General features: G+C 34.3%; 1 protein-coding gene across 3 annotated transcripts in view; it reads right to left on the bottom strand.

The window, feature by feature from the left end:
- Window positions 1–21,307, bottom strand: part of OXR1 (oxidation resistance 1) — a 460,340-nt gene that overhangs the window by 69,620 nt on the left and 369,413 nt on the right. For all 3 annotated transcript variants that reach the window (XM_025870990.2, XM_025870992.2, XM_025870993.2), the window contains 3 exons: window positions 5,737–5,819; window positions 1,186–1,293; window positions 141–254 (listed from right to left, as the gene is read on the bottom strand). In XM_025870990.2, coding sequence (XP_025726775.1) covers window positions 141–254; window positions 1,186–1,293; window positions 5,737–5,819 — 305 coding nt within the window. The remainder of the gene's footprint in view (window positions 1–140; window positions 255–1,185; window positions 1,294–5,736; window positions 5,820–21,307) is intronic.

The following is a 21,307-nucleotide window of genomic DNA, read 5'->3' as shown; positions in this document are numbered from 1 at the left end:
AAATTTATAAATTTATGTAGCAAAATAAAAAGGGAAAATTTTGTCTTAACCATAGTCAAAGCAGGATAAAAAAGCATGATGATAAACACATATACAGTGACATTTCTTCATAGCTATCTTTGAAAAGTAGGGACACTTACAGTGGCCTTATCAAATTCGGCCTCAGAAGATGTTGGTGACAGAGGACTTATAGGGCTTAGAGACGGAGAGCTCTCAACACTAGAGACATATTCAGGATCAGGAACATACAAAACCTGCAAGAAAGCATTTGCATAAAGATTCAGTCAAACTGAAATATTAATAATTGAATGGTGTTGTATAAGCAAGTACCATTAACAATGATCTTCACCAATAAATAGAAAAGATAAAAATCTTCAAATTAAAAGAATATTTATTACCATAATAATTCTAACAAAGTAAAAAAAAAGATTTAAATTCAATTTAGACAAGTTTGATAATAAGTTCTATCAAAGATAGGGTGGAGAAACAGTAATTCTCATGTACTATGGGTGTTACTCTTAGAGGACAATTTGGTAATAGCTGGCAAAATTTAAAATGCACATATCATTTAACTCAGCAATTTTACTTCTAGGACTTTACAGAAATGCCTGCATATAAAAAAGAGAGATGTAGAAGAGTGTTCCCAACAGCAATGTTTATAATAACAAAGGAGTTGAAACAGTCTAAAGCTTACTGTGCTTTGTTAATATATCAATATAGTGCAATACTATCTACACACGAAAAAGTCTGAGGTCAAGCCATACTTAAATAGAACATTTTTTAATAATCAAAATTAAATTTAAAAAAAAGGGAAAGGCTAAAATATTTCTGGAAGAGGATACAAACTGTTAATGTGGTTGCTTCTGGAAAAGGAAACTGGAAGTCTGAGATGGGATAATTTTGAATTTTTTATCATGTACATGTATTGCTTTGAATATTGTAATAAGCTCTTTAAAATTACATTTGAAAAGGTAATTCACAACTATTTTCAATCTTAGTAATCTTCAATTACTAAGAAAAATTAATACAGATGTAAGTGACCATTTTCTCTTCTAGAGACAATATGATTTGTTCAAAGCGTGCATAAAATTATTCCTAAATTTTCTATTGTCAACTATACTGCAGTGGATACTTTCTGTCTTGCTACTGAATGCTTCTAAATACCAATGCATTAAAAAAAGATACCTGTCCAGTAACAACTGCTCGGGAGAATAACTTATTTAATTGAACAAGTTCGTTGGGCGTTGTATCAAATTTCAGGGCTATACTATTCAAAGAATCCCTTGATTCAACCTGTTTGAAAGAAAAAATAAATTATTAGAATCGGTTAAAACACAAAACTAAATTATGAGGCTTAATATTATGAAGATGTCCGTGGACCAATCTCACATTTGATTAACAAGTGGTATTTTCCATCTTTAGATATAGGTTGACTTGAGAAATTTTGTGCTTTGTTAGCAAATGGCCTCAACCTATTATGATACAGTGTATATGCTTTATATTGTATATCACAATTATATGTGGGCCTCTACTTCAAGTAATTTCCAAATACAAAATATAATTTACAAAACACAAATGATTTTTATTTTACAAAGGCTCTAAAATATATTATTCCTTTAAACCGTTTCTAAAACATATGGAACCTAGAAACACACAAATTTTATTTTAGCAAAGTATGCCTGTATCAACCTGAAAATGCTATTCTAACGATCTTTACGTATATATCCTATCATTTAAATATATAAATCAGAAAACATATGTGAACCAAAATCTGGCAATCTGCTTCTAAATCATTAATATCCTTTAATGATTTTATTTATAGAAATCTTAAATTATGGGATTTTGCCAATTACCCTGAAAGAAAAAGTCACTTGATCAGTCATATTCCTTTGGAGTCCTCTTATACATAAGGCATTATGACAACTGTGTAGGATAAAATTAAGTGCAACTAAATGGTTTTTAGTGCACAAGGGATTTACAATCTAGTTAGAAAATAGGAAAAGACAAAAAAAGATTATATGAGATGAAGAGCAATTTAAATGAAACAACAAATATAACACAAGTTCTGAGTATGGATAGTATACCATATTTGCTACAGATTGTCCAAGAAAGACTATATTAAAATGATTTAAAAGCCAGATTTTGAAGAAGGATTGGAATTTGAAAAGTAGAGAGAAGAGAAAGAACATTCAAAGTGAAGAGCACAGGACTGACATGTTAGGAGACAGAAAAGTACAAAATACTTTTTGTGTGATACTATTTCTTCCTCCCCAAACCACCCAGAGTACACTAATGAGTTTAGGATTTTAGGAAGGTAACTAGAGTTAATTCTCAAAAAGGATGAGATTGGAAAGGCATTTAGAATTAGGCTGCAAAAGACTTTGAAAGTCAAGAAAAATAGGTATGTATATAATGTAAAAAAGCAATAAATATATAGTTTTCCTTTAAGGGTTATATAAAACCAAATTTGTGACAAATACATGGGATAATAATTGAATAGTTCTGTTTCCTTCCTTTTATGCAAACTTTCTCATCTATGTAATGAGATGATCTATCACTTACCCTATTGAGATAATATACGTAGAAGCTCTCTGTAAACAAATTTTATTTTGCAGTAACATCTGTAAGTTTACAAAATACTTTCATATTATCTCACATTTTATCCTCACAATGATCCTATTAAATGGGGGTGATGAAAGTAATAAAAGACGCCAACAGTTATAAAGCAAAGAAGTTATATGGCTTAAGTGATAACAGGTCTAGGATTAATGAGGCAAGAGAATAAATGCAGAAAAATCAACTTAACACTACTGCAGTAAATGAGGTTAAAAGTAATAGAAATGTAAAAAGAAATTAAGGTATATAAGGGTTCCAAATAAGACTCGAGAAAGCAATCATGGAATGAATGAGGTTGTGACGATGGTAGTCATAGTAGTAGCAGGTCAGGGGAGCAAATGGTAATAAGCAGCTGATGTTGAATCTCAAAATTCCAATCTGGACGAATAACAGACTGAAGGGAAATGAAAATAAGAAAATCAAGCACTGGACAAGGAATGGAAAATTGGTAAAAGGTTTGCTACAGTTTGTTAAGTATCAAATGAAAGCAGGAAATACAAGCATCTAGAAAGGTAGGAATAGAAAAAAACTGGAGTCTCACTCCACATAGTCTATACAGTAGTAAAGTTCTTAAGATCTCTAAGTAATAGAATTTAAATGGAAAAGTGAAAAGAAACAAGGGACCACTTACATTCGGAATCAAGAAGAATAGAACAGCCAGTAAGAGATGGAAGATAGAATAAAATTGACAGCAAGAATACCAGGGCAATGAAGCATAATGACGGCAAAATGTAGTCCAATTAGTTTCAAGAACAAATAGAGGGAAAACAGGAGATATACTCAAAGAAATGATGGGTGATAATCTTCCAGAACTATGAATGATATACTCTTCAGACTGAAGAAACACAGTAAGTAAAAATTTGTCTGAATCAGGACTTAACCACAATGGCACTGTAGAACTGTAAAGAAAAAAGGGAAAACTCCAAAAACAATCTTAAAAAGAGAAGACTGCCTAGAAATGAATAAAAATAAAAAGGCAACAGAGGGACATAAGATAACGGATTACAACACTGAAAGCGCTATCAGAAAACAACTGTCAACCTGATGATCTATAGACAGGTCAACTACCAGGAATGAGGGTGCAGTGAAGACTTTCAGACATTGCCTGATTATCCATTCCCAGATCCTCACTGAAAACAACTGTTAAGAAAAGTAAAACCAGGAAGAACGAACAATGAGCAAAAAGCAACAAAGGAAAGGCCCCTGGGTCTGATAATTAGAAATTCATTAGTGCCCTTGGAAAAGGCTCTTTCATTAGAAAGGTATACAAATATTAACTAGGAAGAAAATGATAATGTACAGCATTTTCAAGGTCTACTTTTGATTCCTACTGAAAGTGATTTCATAATTAAAAACACTATGTATGTGTGTTTATATATATATATATGACTAATTTTAAAGCTATGTAAATACAATGATTGATTTTCACTATACTTAGGTGGTAGGAAATATATTTAAGCTAGATCATAAATATTTCAGAACAAATTCTGAGAGTACATTATGATATCAAAAGTTTTATTTTAAGAGAAAGAGAGGAAATATATTTTTTCCTAAATATAAAAATCATGTTATATAAATACTTTATATAAAGATATTATATGAAAATTTTATAAAACTATAATAAGAACAGAATATAAGACAATAAAATCTTACTCAGTTCTAGAAATACACTTCTTTCTTTCTTCTAGGATTTGGCATAGGGAATAAACAAATAATTAAAAAATAGGACGTCAAAGTCTAAACAAAGACCTGAAAGAGGATATTTTATAACTTTTCTGATTAATACTTGATTATTTCTAAAAGGTCAATTATAACATTAAGGAAAAATATAATTTCAAAGTTTCAATTACCCCCCTATAAAATAATGGTTCTTAAATTTAATTTTGTTATAGATGACACAAGTTTTATTGAATTACAAGAAAAGAATGGTAAACTCCTAAATTCAAAATGAACTAAACATTTACAATTCTTCACAATCACATGATTACATGTGTAAATAACATCTTATGCCTCATGCCTATAATCCTATGCCTGAATAAACACTAATGAATACATCAAATTACATGACCCATTATTTTACTGTTTGAACTTATTTTCTCAATTTCTCAATCATGCAGAGAAGGTATAAGCACACTCAATTTAAGCTCATAATATACTTTAAGATTCTTTTGATGGTAAAAATAATTCTACCCCAAATATCTGGTTCCCAACTTTTTAAAAAAATACTTAAAATCTCAAATTATCAATTATACAACATATAGAAATAAAGAGTAAACCAAGTTTTTGATATTTTTTCCAATTTTAAGGATAAATGGAAAATAATCAAAATCAAACCAAGACTGGAAGGTCTCATGATGACACAAATGCAGAGATTGTTTAAAACTGCTATTTGCTTCTTAATGCAGTTGTAACATATTAGAAAAACACAAAACACAAAATTAAGGTCAGTTAAAAAACGGCTTATAATTTTGTTAACATTATGTAAATAAACAATATTTATATATAATCAGGTAAGCATTACACCACAGACTAAAGTGGATTTCTCACTTCAGTTTTCCATAGTAACCAGAAATGTAAAAAGTTGACTGCCAGAGAGATTTGAAGGTCATTTGAAAAACACAGAAAATAGTTCCATTTCAAAGCCAAACAAACTAAGCCATAAGTCAGTGCAAATAATCATGATGTGAGAGGTTATTCTGGAAGATAAATGTCAATTTATCTTTTAAGTATTCTATCTGCCATTTTCATTATTCTTAACACTGCTGGGAATATAATGAAGATCACATTTCTAAAAGAGTAAATGTTTTCCTAAAAGCCTAATCTAATAAAAATCATTACAACACAGGAATTTTGACTCCCCATAAATTACCATCTATATCAAATTAAACTTGCTGGGATAACTGCCTTTCTATCACACAAAATTTCTCTTTAAGGAAAAATAAAACCTAAAATATAATTAAGAACTTAAGTTATTATTAATAAAACAGTTACTGCATGGCAAGTATTTTTGAAATAAGGCAATTAACAATCTCTGTTTTATTTATTATAGTATAAATGAAGAATGTCTTAAGTAACACTCTTGCAAAGACAAGTCAGCCTTTTCAAAAGCAATTAACTTACTGTATACTCAATAGTTCCTTTAGGTTTCTGAAAGGACATTCGTCTCCCATCTTTCTTGTCTAAGGTCTTCTTCTGGCCGGTGTCTGAAAGAAAATGAGGTAAAACTCCTATTAAATTCATTTTATTTTCAGAGCAATGTCAAGGACTGCTAACTAGAGCTCATTGGGCAGTTATCTACTAGACTTAGTACTACTACAGCTTGCTCCCTGGGATTCTCTGCTCTAAAATGCAACCAACTGTTGAAAAAGGAAATGTATCTTCTTGCTTGCTTGCTTTAGGAACTGACCAGTATGAGACACTATAATAACTGGAAGTCATCTCAAGGGACGCCTGGGTGGCTCAGTCATTAAGCGTCTGTCTTTGGCTCAGGTCATGGTCCCAGGGTCCTGGGATCAAGCCCCGCATCAGGCTCCTTGCTCAGCGGGAAGCCTGCTTCTCCATCTCTCACTCCCCTGCTTATGTTCCCTCTCTCGCTGTGTCTGTCTCTGTCAAATAAATAAATAAAATCTTTAAAAAAAAAAGGAAGTCAACTCAAAACATAAGCAACGGTCAGCGAAAGGATTATTTTATTTTTTAAAGATTTAATTTATTTATTCATAAGAGACAGAGAGAGGCAGAGGGACAGGCAGGCTCCCTGCTGAGCAGGGAGCCTGATGTGGGACTCGATCCCAGGACCCCAGGATCAAGACGTGAGCCTAAGGCAGACACTTAACCATCTGAGCCACCCAGGCACCCCATGGATTATTAAGTTTTATTAAAAACTGAATTATGGATCATTTCTTTCAACCTATCTAATTTGATTACAATTAACTATATATTTGAGGATATATATTATTATTCATTATTATTATAAACCAAACCATGTTTGAAAAATGTAACATTAGTCCTCACAGGAAAATAGAACTCCACTAGGTATTTTTCACTTGCTTATCAAGATATTTCACTTGAACATGTTATTATCACTGAGATTATGGTATCTGTTTCACTTTAAATTTTGCATTAGTCCTAACCTTCTCATCTATACTTCATATAACAACCATTACACTGAATTGATAAATACCACTCCTATCTAAATAATTTAAAATGATTAAAATCAATCTCAAAAAAACTCAAAACTGAGTAAGACAGTGAATGGCAAAATGCCATAGTCACCCTCAATATTCTACAAGGTTAAAATGATAGTTCTGAAAGAAATCAGTAAGTGATCTGAAGGGGTACGTGCACCCCGATGTTTATAGCAGCAATGTCCACAATACCCAAACTATGGAAAGAGCCAAGATGTCCATCGACAGATGAATGGATAAAGACGTGGTGTGTGTGTGTGTGTGTGTGTGTGTGTGTATACACACACAATGAAATATTATGCAGCCATCAAAAGGAATGAAATCTTGCCATTTGCAATGATGTGGATGGAACTGGAGGGTATTATGCTGAGCGAAATAAGTCAATCAGAGAAAGACATGTATCATATGACCTCACTGATATGAGGAATTCTTAATCTGAGGAAACAAACTGAGGGTTGCTGGAGTGGTGGGGGGTGGGAGGGATGGGGTGGCTGGGTGATAGACATTAGGGAGGGTATGTGCTATGGTGAGCACTGTGAATTGTGTAAGACTGTTGAATCACAGATTCTCTGAAACACCTCTGAAACAAATAATACATCATATGTTAAAAAAAAAATAGTAGGAAGGGAGAAATGAAGGGGGGGAAATAGGAGGGGGAGACAAACCATGAGAGACTATGGACTCTGAGAAACAAACTGAGGGTTCTAGAGGAGAGGGGGGTGGGGGGATGGGTTAGCCTGGTGATGGGTATTAAAGAGGGCACGTTCTGCATGGAGCACTGGGTGTTATAGGCAAACAATGAATCATGGAACACTATATCAAAAACTAATGATGTAATGTATGGTGATTAACAGAATAAAATTTAAAAAAAAGAAAAAAATTAGTTCTACCTAACCCCAAATAATTTAGAAAATATCTTTCATTCGTTCTCCCTCTATCCAATCTTAACGGAATTCCGATCATACTAGAGTTTGTTTATATGTAACTAATTAGCTCAGTTGGGTGAACAGTTCTAACAAAGCATTAATAATAAAAATAATAAGTATGAATACCAAAAAAGTCAGTTTGTTTCACAATGCTTAAAAAAAGCTCTCCTTAAAACCTTCCTGATCACCGAAGGTAACCCAAGTCTCTGTTATTAATCATATAGCATCTGTATGTCTCCTTTATAGCACCCAGCTCAGTTTTAAGTTTCTATCTCTTTTTAAGCCCTTCCGCTATATGGTAACCTAAAAAATACTGTGCTTGCTTTGTTCCACATTGCCTCCTCTGAAGCAACAACTTAAACCATACCTATAACTACCACAATTCTCATAAACCGTCATTAATTTTCCTTAAAGAAAAGCAAAGAATAGCTCAACCATTATGCCTCTGAGGGCAATGAATTTTATATATATATCCCCTACTTTTATTTCCTAAATATTTACAGAACTCTTAAAAGCTGAGGAGTAAAAGATAAAAACTCAGAAAAACAGGCAAAAGATATGATCAGACAAGAGAATGTAAAAATGGCGCTTAAACATATAAAAATATTTTCAATCTAACTCATAACTAGAGAAATGCAAATGTGAACTACACTGAGATACAATTCCTCACCTATCAGATTGGTAAAAATTCAAAAGCCTAACCAAATATTGTTTGGCTATAGAAAAAACAGCATTCTTCTATATTTATGGTAGGAATGCAAAATGATGTAATGCTTATGGAAAGGAGTATTATTTTTGCTTATTGTAATCCAATGAATAGCATATATTTAAATTTGATTTTCTTACGATAAACATTAAACTATTTTAAATCTAAAACAATTTAAAAAGTTTTAAATAGTAATTTCTGCTCTTTCATAAACAGCAGAGGGAGCCAAAAACACTATCTCATTTTGCCGTTTAAACTTAAGCAATGCAAAGTACAATTACAGATAACTTTTAACTAATTATATATATCCATCCTTAACTGATTTTAGGAATAACCATTAGTCTACATTACTTTGCCTAACTGAAGTTTTTCAGTTTGTGTTTCATAATATCCCAAGAGTTCATTAAACATTTAATCACAATGAAGTTTGCAATTGCTCTCATTTTTAAGAGTTCACCATGGAATACAGTTCAGAGCAAGAAAACCAATATACTAGCTTTCTATAAACTTTAAAACAAATTGAAAGTATCCACGTTAATAATTTAGAATTATATATTATTTTAATGTTTATTACAAAAAGTTCTAAAGGTTAATAATATTAAGACATTTTCTCATAAATATAACTACCAGACCACAATGAAACAAACTGATCACTCACTTCTATCAGTATGAAAATACAATCACATAATCACAATATTTGACTTTCTGAAAATGATCACAGTTGCTACCTAGCCCAGTCTCTTATTGGGTAATTGTAATACCTTTTTAAAAGAGAGTTGCCAGAATAAAAGAAATCTAGACAGTGAGTATGGAGAGGAGAGGTCTTCTTCCCCACACAAGTTATTACAGTTTAGAAATATATACATATTTGTGATTTATTTATCAAAATAATAAACATTTATCAAGTGCTCAGGATATGCCAGCCACTGTTTTAAGTACTTCACATTTATTACTTTACCTGATTCCTCAACCCTATAAAGTAGGTATCATGATTATCCATTTTACAACCTAAGAAAATGAAGCACATTGTTGGTTATTGCAATTGGGGAAATGTTACTGGCATCTAGTGGGTACAGGCCATGGATGCTGTTAAATATTGTGTGATAAACAATGTACAGCACATTCCCCTCACAACAAAGAATTCTCTGTCCCAGATTGTCAATACTGTTAAGGTTGAGAAGCCTTTATATGTACCTAGCACCTTATATTATGTGTGGCATACAGTAGGTGTTCAGTAAATTTTTGATAGGTAAATGGATATATAAAACTTCCCCCAAGATACAATTATCTTGATATGTTGGAGAGAGCAAGGGACTTAGATTTTACTCTATCATTACCAGAAGCACTTACATGTAATCTAGAGCAATGAAGTCCCATTCTAAGATGAACCCTACAAACTTCGATATTCTGTGTTTTAATAATTTGGTCCAAAATATTTTATAACTTCTACTCTAATTTCATCTTTCGATATTAGAGTATATTGCTTAATTTGCCAACATATGAGAGTTTCTAAAATTTATCTTTTGGTTACTGATTTCTAGAGTAATTGCACCATGATGAAAGAAAATAAAGAAGTTCAAACCTTTGAAATCTGTTGAAATTTGCTTTATAACCATATGTAAATTTAGTAAATACTCCGTATGTACTTGAAAAGAATGTGTATCCTGTACTGTAGGGTAGTGTTACGTGTGTGTATCATACATACATATACTCTATCTCCCGATCAATAAGGTCAAGTTTGACAATTGTGTTTCAAATTTTCTATATTCATATTGATTTGCTTTTGTATGATTATTCTGTAAATAACTAATACAGGTTGTTAAAATCTCCCACTATAATTGTGGGCTATATATGGTCCCTTATAAATTTCTCTGCTTTGTTTTCTGTATTTTGAGACCATGACAACTAGGTTCATATAAATTAGGAATTGTTTATCATCCTGGGAAATTGAACCTTTTCTCAGAATACTTTTTACCTTAAAGTCTACTTTGTCTGATATTAATTATACCAGTTATTCTTCCATCAGTGTTTACTTTTTCTTTCTTTCAACCCTTCTTTATCCTTACACTTTTTTTTTAAATTTTTAAGAGTTTAAGTAATCTCTACACCCAACATGGGACTCAAACTCACAACCCTGAAATCAGAGTTGCATTATCTACTGACTGAGCCAGGCACGCACCCTAACCTTACACTTTAGATTAACAATTCTGTTAGTGATCATCCCAGAGGTTACAGCCTGAAATACTGACATCACAGTCTAATATTAACTAGTACCTTTATCCTTTTCCTGGACAATGTAAGGACACTAAAAACTGTGTGCCCCTGCCAAGACTTATATGCAACTGTTATTACTTTAATTATATATATGTATATGAAAAACCCACTATAAATCATTATTTTTCTAGACAGTCAACATTCACTTAGTTTTACCCTCATATTTACCATTTTTACTGCAACTCTGGGTACTTTTACAGAGTAACAGAATTCTAGGTTGGCAGATATTTTCCCCTGTCTTTTAGTTTACTGTTTCTGTTGGGAAATCAACTGTCAATTTTATTGCTACCTCATTAACTGTTTGTTCTGATTGCTTTTAAGATTTTTTTTTTTTTTGTCTTTGGTGGGATTTGTACTGATTCCACTAGAGGTTTGTAGGGATGCTCAAATCTATGAATTAAAGTATTTCATGAGTTTGGAAGTTTTCATTCTCTTAATAAATTATGCTTCTGCCCCATTCTCTCTCTCCTCTCCTTTAGGAACTCAAATATACATACATTAGAACTTCCCATTCCATGTTTTATTAACCTTAACCCTCTCCCATATTTTCCATTCTTTTGTCCCTCTCTCTTTATTCTGAATATTTTCTTCTGACCTATGTCTCAATTCACTAATTCTCTCTTATGGTGTGGCTAATTTGCTGTTAAATTCACCCACAAAGATTCTAACTTGGATTATATTTTTCAGTTCTAGAATATCCATTTTTCTTTTTTATAATTTGTCTTTCTACAAAATTCTAAATTAGCATAAAATTCTCAACATGGCTATTTTAAATCACAACTACAATATCCAGAGTTCCTTGGCTCTGTTTCTATTCACTGTTGTTTCTCAAGTCTTGTTGTGTGCCTAATTATATTTTGTGTGCTGCATACTGTATTTGCAAAATTGTCTATAGACAGAATTTGACACACAAAAAGCTGTATTTCTCCAGAAAATATTGTTTGCTTCTGTTAAACAGCTGAGGACACGAGCAATACCAGATCTTGTTAATGAAGATATAGGGATTATAATCTGAAGCTAAGCCAATATCTCATGAGAATCTACCTACTTCAGTTTCTCTATATATCTCAGATACAATGTTTTAGGGTCCTAAGTGAGAGTTCACCACCTCCCTTGTAGTGGATCTTATATTCTATCCCCTATCCTTTATACCTGTATGTTGTTAAAAGCACCTTTTAATCTTTCAGTTGCTATTTCTGGAATCAACATATTACCTAGGGAAGAGGAATCCCAAATTGGAGTTGCTCCTCCTTGGCCTCTGTCCTCACTTAGATCCTAGTCTAGTTGTATCAGTTTGCTTTCTGACACCCTCAATAGAATGTGTTTTGCTTTGGCCCAGCTTTTCAAACTGTTCTCAGCAGGATAGTTGAATTACCCAGCTTGCTATTACCAGGCTAAGAAGTCCCAAAGATTTTTAAGCAGAGAATTGAAAAAGCAGTATCAGAATTTTAAACTAAAGTCATTTTGGTAATAGAGTGGAAAAGGCAAACTGGAGGAGGAAAACAAGCTGTAAACCAACAATGAAAATAGCATGAGATCCAGTTTTAAAATACTACATGCCCATTACTATAACTGAATATTCTAATTTGGGTAGTAGCTACTGATATAAAGTGTGATAATTTAAAAATATTGAGCTGCGAGTCAGTATTTTCAAACACAATAATACAGATATTAAAACTTCAAAAGCATCTTCTAAACTACAAGAAATATTCTGATTACAGCTTTTCTAATTAACTGATTCCCTCTATAGTGAGGTAATACAGGGAAAAAATGCCTGTATTTTTAAACTTTCTCTTCTGATGACTCTTTATCCATAATCAGAACAAAAATTCTAAAAATCCCTCAATTTCTCTTCAACTTTGTAAACATCCTCTTCTAGATTTCACATCATCTTTCTGCTTCTTTTCACAGTTGAACTTTTGGAAATAAGAGTCTACTTTCCGGTCTTTACTCCATCACCACCTACTGATTCCACAATGCACTACAATGGCTTCTCTCTTCTCAGTTCACTAAACCTGCCTTGGAAAAGAACAAACCAAGTGGCAAATGTGATGGGCCTGTTCAATTTTATTTTATTTGATCTTTCTGAAGCATTCAACTAATTCCTTCTCAATGTTCATCTTTCCCTTTATTTGATAATATCTCATATACTCTTCTTGGTCTCCTACCCATTAGTTCTTCCCCTTTAGTGCTCCCCTTCTCTATCTAGCCGAAGACTTTTTCAGTGGTCTGCTTCTAAGTGAAAAGCTCCATTATATAAAGTGCTATATAGAGACAGCCTTGCTACTTAAAAGTTGTTTTTCAGGGACCAACAGCATTGGCATCACCTGGGTGCTTCCAGTGAATGCAGCTTCCAGTGAATGCAGAATCTCAGGCTTCACTCCAGAACTACTGATTCACAATTGATATGCGTGTGCAATAAATTCGAGAAGCACTGTTAATAGAGCTTTTGGAAGGATCGAACTTGCAGACTAAATAACTGGCAGAAGAAATGGCTTCCCTACTGGCAACAGTAAGACTAGCAATTTTCAAATTTCTGTCAAACTCATCTGTTTTCTAAAATAGTCATTGTGATAGACTACATTGTTACTGAGTGTCCTGTATTCCTTCCTGGGGAGGAATATAAAATACCCTGCATCCCACTGATGTCTGACATGGCCATGTAACATGCTTTGCTCAATGAAACATGAACAGAAGTGAGGAGTATTCCAGGTAAGTTGTTAACATACTTTTTTTTTTTAAGATTTTATTTATTTATTTGACAGAGACACACTGAGAGAGGGAACACAAGCAGGGAGAAGCAGGCTCCCCACCCAGCAGGGAGCCCGATGTGGGGCTCGATCCCAGGACCCCAGGAACACGACCCAAGCCGGCAGATGCTTAACAACTGAGCCACCCAGGTGCCCCTACACATTATACTTCTTAACTCTCTTTTTCCTCTATCTTAAGACCAGGGCTGTTCCATATAGTGACTGCTCCATCAACATGGATTCTAGAGGAAAGATGTAATTCCTAAGGGTATTACACATACACACAAGTACACATAAATCTGATTATTCCCTTTCTGCTCCTGATTAAATAATAGTGCTCAGAAAATAAAAGAATTCATGTGTAAAAAGCAAATCACCTACTAGGGGGGAAAAAACAGTCTAGCTTGCTTAACACTTCTTTATGGAAACATTATTCAATGCCAGAAGACTGAAGTTATGTTAACTATCAAAATAAAAATTCCAAGAATGAGGAGGGCTTGATAAAAGGACTAGTGGAAAGTACTGAACAATGGTATAAAAATGCAGGTGAAAAACTATTTGTGGATATTACAAGTAGGAAAAATGTAAAAATAATGAGTCAATATCAGGAGATGGGGAGAAAAAATATGGGAGATGCTAATGCCATCTGAAGCACGAATTAATAATACCAATGTATTAGAATTTTCTCAAATTTTGCTTAACTTTAGACACACCATTTAGAAAATACTTTCTTATGGCAAAAAATATATCTTTCAGTTACCCTTCCTTCAAACCCTCCATACATCATTCTATCTGTATATATACATAGAGTAGATCTGGACAATAATGCCTATCCTAATATTAATTATGTCTCTGAATGGCTAGATTGGAAGTGGCTTTTAAACTTTAATCTCTGCAATATATGACTTCTTCATAGTTAGCATACATGAATTTTACTAAAAAAATGTCTTATAAAAGACTGGAAGCAAATATACTAAGATTCTATCTTCAGCATTTCTCTTTCAAGTTCTTTTCAGGAACTTTTCATAGTCACCTCACTTTTCCTAAGGTCTCAGTCCTATTGAGAGGTTGCCATACAATTTTTTTTTTAAAGATTTTATTTATTTTTTGACAAGAGAGAGAAACAGTGAGAGAGGGAACACAAGCAGGGGGAGCGGGAGAGGGACAAGCAGGCTTCCCGATGAGCAGGGAGCCCGACGCAGGGCTTGATCCCAGGACTCTGGGATCATGACCTGAGCCAAAGGCAGACGCTTAATGACTGAGCCACCCAGTCGCCCCTGCCATACAATTTACACATGCATCTCTTTTCACAACCGGAATTATAAAACAGGTACATGTCCACAGTGCTTGTGAAGAAAAAAGACAAAAACAAAAAATAAACAAAAACCCACTGAGGCTCAGTAATTTGAGAGAAACAGTATTGAGGGAAATAGTGTTTAACCCTACCTATATATTAGAATCACCTGAGAAAAAACTAGTTGAAGTCCTAAACTTAAGAGATTTTGATTTATGATCTAATCTTTGATTATTGTCAAATCGTAGAGATCTCATGCTAAGAGTGGGGCCTTAAAACCAGAATTAAAAAAAAAAAAAATCTACCCAGGAAATTCTAATGTACAGCCAGTATTGAGACCCATTGCTCTAGAAGAGTGTTCTCCAGTGAAACTTTCTGCAGTGAAAGAAAGTTTATATCTGCATTATCCAATATAGTAGCCACCAGCCTTAAGGCTTCTGAGTGCTTGAAAGGTGGCAAGTGAGGCTGAAAACTAAATTTTTAATTTTACTTAAAGTTTTATTTCTGTAGAAAATTCTATTGAGTAGCATCGTGCCAGAAATCTAAAATCTAGAGCCCTCACTGTATGATCTAAAGTCTGTATAATCTAGCACCTACCCCTGAGTTAAGATACACCATCTGGTAACTACATATCTGGATTAATTGCTTTGGCCCTGTCAGAACTGCTTTTATTAACTTTGTTGTTATACCATTCAACCACACTAAAGAATGGTGTTAAAAAGTAGCTTTTTGAAATTAGAGGCTATATTTACTATAAAGATGGTCAGGATACTTTTTGCTATATTAGAGTCCCATGAGAATTTTTTCTCATTATTCTATCAGCAATAGTGATATTCCTGCAATGAATGGAATTTTCAGCAATGGTGGAAATGTTCTATATTTATTTATCCATTATAGTAGCCACTAGGCAAATGTGGCTTTTAAGCACTTGAAATGTAAATAGTAAGGAACTGTGTTAAGGAATTTGGATTCCAGACTCTATTTCTGCATTGCCCAATATGATAGCAGTCAGGCATATGTGGTTACTTTAGTTTAAATTAGGCAAAATTAAAAATTTAGTTCAGGTTTCTCCTGCCTGATCAGGCAACAGATTTATTTTAGGGATGCTGATTTATGTCTGATCACATTTCCCTTTTTTCACTGACTGCTAGAAAACAAAGGCAAATTTTTGGCCTTTCTCTAACACATGAATTTGACCTAATACATGCCCCCTTTTCGTTCAACAAAATTTATCAAGAGTCTCTTAATTTTTAAGTTTGTTGGTGACCATGAAGAGAGCCTTTATAAACAAAAAACTATTTGCAGTTATTTTATTTTTTTAATTAATGTTTGATTTTGATTTATTAAAGTACAAATATAAAAACCTAGCTTTCTCTTAAGCCTTCAACTATCAAGTGCATTTTATTTATAAATCTAGTAACTCCTAACACACTTCCCAAGGTACTTTTGACAGCTGATCAACTCAAACGGAAAACAAACTAAATATCCTTAAATAATCCTATTTATAAACCTGGGTAATTAAATTTTCTCACATACATTAAACTGTATTTATAAATTCACTATATTTTATTTTAAACACTTCAATTGCCTCTAAAAAGTAAACCTTTCTAAGAATGTAACTGTAGGTAAATACATTAAAGTTTTAAGTATAATTAAGTTCTAAATATTCTCAGTTTCTAAATTTAGCCAAATACTTGCACCTTTCAATTTAGAAAACAATTACACAAATACTCATTTTAAATTGTATTTAAAGACAATCTGTATGTATTCTAATAGGCCTAATTCTCTGAAACACAATTTTTTTTGAGAGAGAGAGCGTGCTCATGCGAAGTGCGGAGGGGCAGAAAAAGAGAGTGAGAATCTTGAGCAGACTCTGTGCTGAGTGTGGAGCCTGACATGGGGCTCGATATCATGACCCCGAGATCATGACCTGAGCTGAAATCAAGGGGACACTTAACTGAATGAGCCACCCAGGTGCCCCTGAAACACAGTATTTTAGGGGGGCCTGGGTGGCTCAATCGGTTAAGCATCTGCCTTCGGCTCAGGTCATGATTCCAGGGTCCTGAGATCAAGCCCCACATCAGGCACCCTGCTCGGTGAGGGAGGCTGCGTCTCCCTCTGCCTCTTCCACTCTCCCCCAGCTTGTGCTCTCTCTCTCGCTCAAATAAATAAAATCTTAAAAAAACCAAAAAACACAGTAAAGACCAAATACACTGATCATTCCTAAACTTAATTCAAAATATTAATACTAAGCATTTAATAAATGAAATTATATTTACTCCTAATCTTACCATGGATAAAAGTCCCATTAAGGAAAGTAGGGATTCTCAATGTGTGGTCCTCAGACCAGCAGCACCAGTATTACTTGGTAAATTGTTAGAAATGCAAATTATGGGGCCCAACCCAGAAGTACTAAATCAGAAGTTCTTGGGAAGGAGCCCATCATTTTTGTTTTAACTAGATTTTCAGGTGATTCTGACACACATTAAAGTCTGAGAATCATTGCTTTATTGTAGCACCAAATATTCAGAGACAGTTTTGTCCGAAAACACAGATAATACAAAAGACTTCAGTTCAGTGGTCCTGTGAGATGAGCAGCAATTCTAAAACAGGGAAATCTACCTCAGGTTTAAGAAGTAAACAATATGATGAGCTCAAACTTACCATCAGTTACCATGAGAGCAGCTTGAGGTTGTTTATCAAGATGAGGTTCTTTTCCCTCATCCACCCCGCTGCCCACCTTAAGAAATGAGACTAAAGGGGCGCCTGGGTGGCCCAGTACCTCGGATCATGATCCCAGGGTCCTGGGATCGAGCCCCGCGTCGGGCTCCCTGCTCGGTGGGAAGCAAGCTCCCACTCCCCCTGCTTGTGTTCCCTCTCTCGCTGTGTCTGTCTCTGTCAAATGAATAAAAAAAGTAAATAAATGAAATAAAATAAAATAAGCTGCTGAGGGTCTTGCTTAAAAAAAAAAAAAGAAAGAAAGAAATGAGACTAAAACTGTAGGACACCTAGGGTCACTCTCCACTGACCAACACTGTGAGTTTTGGGGGTTTTTTAATAGTTACTGCAACAATTGGTCCTCCAAATCTTTAGAGCCACTTGGTCGTTCATGGGTTCAAAATAAATTATCTAACTCTTACAGATAATCAGCATCTGCAATTTCTAATGTAAAATATAACTTTTCTAACATCTTCACTGAATTTTGCTTTTTCAGCTCATTTTAATACCGAAGTCTAAGCTTCAATGACAACCCATCCCAACCCTTTACCTCATTTAACTTGTTTTAATTTAACATCATATATGATAGAGCTCTGCATTCTTCTCACTTTTTTTTTTTCCTGTCTGACAGGGCCATCACTCTTAGAAATATGAAGATAACACTCAAATGGATTCTACCTCCCTTATTTCTTTGTCTGGCTCAGTTTCTTCATCAGAAAAATGGGATAACAGTATCTATCTTACAGAGTTGTTATTAGGATTAAATATTTGGTAGTGCCTGCCCAATGTTCCTGGCAACTATTACTTTTGTTGCTGTTTCCTCCTGAAAGCTAGTGTTTTAATCACTATAACTAAATGAAAATAAATTTTAAATAGAACTGAGATGCGTTTAAAGTATATACTGTCACCAAGTGGGAAAACAGAGTTGACATAGCAGGGTAGTTTATGATAATAATAACTAATCACAATAAGGTGAGACTTAAACTTGATAAATCTACTTATTTATTACTATATGATCCAGTAAAGTGAATACTTTTAATGGCTAGGTGAAGTAAGTCAGAGAAAGACATACATCATATGATTTCACTCATGTGGAATTTAAGAAACAAAACAGATGAGCATAGGGGAAAGGAGGGAAAAATAAAATAAGAGGAAATCAGGGAGGGAGACAAACCATAAGAGACTCTTAACTATAGGAAACAAACTAAGGGTTGCTGGAGGGGAGGGGGGCTGGGGAATGAGGTAAGTGGATGATGGGCATTAAGGAGGGCACTTGATGTAATGAGCACCCAGTGTTATATGCAACTGATGAATCATTAAACTCTACCTCAAACTGGTAATAACTATATGTTAATTGATTTTAAATTTTAAAAAATAAAAAAAAAAAAAATAAAGGCTGCATAGTATAGGCTTATGGTCATGCTCCTAAACAAGAGCTGTAAGGTCCAAAAATTTTTCTCGAATCAAGTCACAATTTACTCTTTAGGCAAAAACAAGAATTGAGTTATGTTTTCTTTGTAATTGTTATTAACTAAAGCAATGGTGTGATAAGCTCCTTAATGTGTCTAACTCCCAATTATGGTTTTCTTGGGGGGAACTATATAAAGTTGGAGTCAGAAAACAAAAGCAGCCACCTAGGAGAGGAGTAAAGGCATTAGTAACACTAACAGTACAGTAAGTGGTTTGTTTATAAAAAATCAAAAACATTTGACCAAAATTTTATCTAATTCATCCTTAATATGTCAACAGCAAAGCTATTTTATCAACATCATTACTGAACCCAAAATGGGGCAAGATCACTACAACAAACGGGGTCCTGGAGTGCAGCCAATTTACAAGCATGGATGTGTCCGTACAAGCAATACTGCAATAGCACACAGGACATTTTAAAGAATTGAAGGAAGGGTGAGAGACGATAGGAAACTTAAGCAGCTGTTATAAAAATCTGAAATAAAGGTAGTCACAAGCAGAAAGGGCAAAAGAAATCTTTCAAATAGACTCATACTCATTCTGAAAGACACAAATACAAAAAAAAAAAAAAAAAAGAATGAAAAATCCTATAGCCAAATCCACTGGGTAGGCAGCTGCAAAAAAAGGTTCTCATCTTAAGCAAAAGCTAACTAGAAATAAAGCACCATCTACTTTTCACTTGTATATACACATGTTGCCTCTCAAAGGAGTCGATCTAGAAGCTATACTTATTTTAAAAAATGGTGATCAAATTATTGCTGGAGCACTTATTTCCTGAACTGGCTTTAGAACTCTGTAAGCATAACTTCACAGACCCACAATGTTTTTACACCCAAATGGTATTTTCTAGCTTTACAACCCACCACTTCCACTTGTGTTCTAAATGAGAAAGAGCTCTAGAATTGAGAACTTCTGGGATTACCTAATCAGCCTCATTTACAAAACAAGAAAATATAGGCCCAAAGAGATTAAGTAAATGTACAAATTCTTTCAGCAAGTGAATGACAGGATGTCCCGGCCCACCTGACTGTGGTCGTACCTGGGACATCACAAGGCCTCTCTAACTTGGGTCAGAGATCTGGGGTCACCATGAATATTAAACAATGTGCCATGCGTTCACAAGGCAGCTTCATCAGAAGAGGACTTTTGTTAACTGCAACTCTGAAGGGGAGTGTCAGATGCAAGAGCCTGCTCAGTCAGTGTTTCTGAATCAATGAATCCGATGTATATGTTTGGGCTCATTAAAATACTGATTATATTCCGTCCTGGTTAAGTTACACCACATATTTCTGAATTCTCCATCTGTCTAAAGGCTGGTCACCTATCATGTTTTCAATTAAGGCAACTAAAGACTCATTTTTAGAAATCCTTTATTCAAACACTTTGAAGGTTAGTGCTCATCCTTGGTCCCACCTTTAGGAGAATTCTGCATCTGGTTAACACTTCAAAGCAGAAATATAGTAATCCCCCCTTTTTCATTTTTCAATTCCATAAACAGGAATTCTAAAGACGTATGTAAAGTGAGGAAAAATTATTTAAAGGGGTCATGCTAAAATTAAGATTTTCATACTCAAGTTTCTTCAAAGTTTAAATTACACACCTACACACAGGTCAAGAGCTGTCTCCACTGTTTCACTGCTTTAAAATGAATGGCAGAATGTGGGGTTATGGACAGATTTTACACTCTGAGCTTTTCTCTGTATTCTAAACTCGTCAATGCTCATAAGCTGACTCTCATAACACCAAAATGCACATTAGAACAACAAAAATAAAATATAAATGACTAGGAGAGGTCTGCCGCTTAACTTAGAGGAGGCCAATGACTGGAGAAGCTATCGTACGCAACACCTCTTCCAGCGAACGCTTTTTAAAATGCCGTAAGATATCAGTATCGTGCCTTTATGACTGATTTTTATGATGAAAAAAAAAAAACACTAACACAAGAGTGGGTATAGTGATCATTGAGGAAAAAGAAAGTCTAAGTTCTGCCATCTCGAGACCACACGCTGCCTTTCAAAGTACACGGCACAAAAATCAACTGAGGTTCCGGTGTAAATTGAGCATTTTCTTTTCGAAAGTAATTATTCAGTGCCGAAGTGAATTCTAACAGTTGACAAATACCAAATAAAAACACTGACCCAAACAAAAACACCAAACCCGGCACGGCGTTCTTAATTACCTCGAAGACGACAAACACCCACATCATAATTGGTTCAACATTCACCTCCCGACGGGAGGGAAAAAAGAATGGATCAGACCGTCCAAATACTTGGCGGGGTAAAGAAAGTCGAGTCTAGGTGAAGAAAGCAGGAAGAGCAGGGCAGGAAAAGCTACGACGCAAACTGCAGAAAGTCTTCCGTCCCCAGAGC

The sequence above is a fragment of the Callorhinus ursinus genome, unplaced genomic scaffold (assembly GCF_003265705.2).
Source record: "Callorhinus ursinus isolate GAN/ISIS: 27379988/994484 unplaced genomic scaffold, GSC_fseal_2.0 scaffold5, whole genome shotgun sequence".
Taxonomy (NCBI): domain Eukaryota; kingdom Metazoa; phylum Chordata; class Mammalia; order Carnivora; family Otariidae; genus Callorhinus; species Callorhinus ursinus.
Note: the sequence above shows the minus strand (reverse complement) of the source record. Positions and strands in the feature narration are given on the sequence as shown.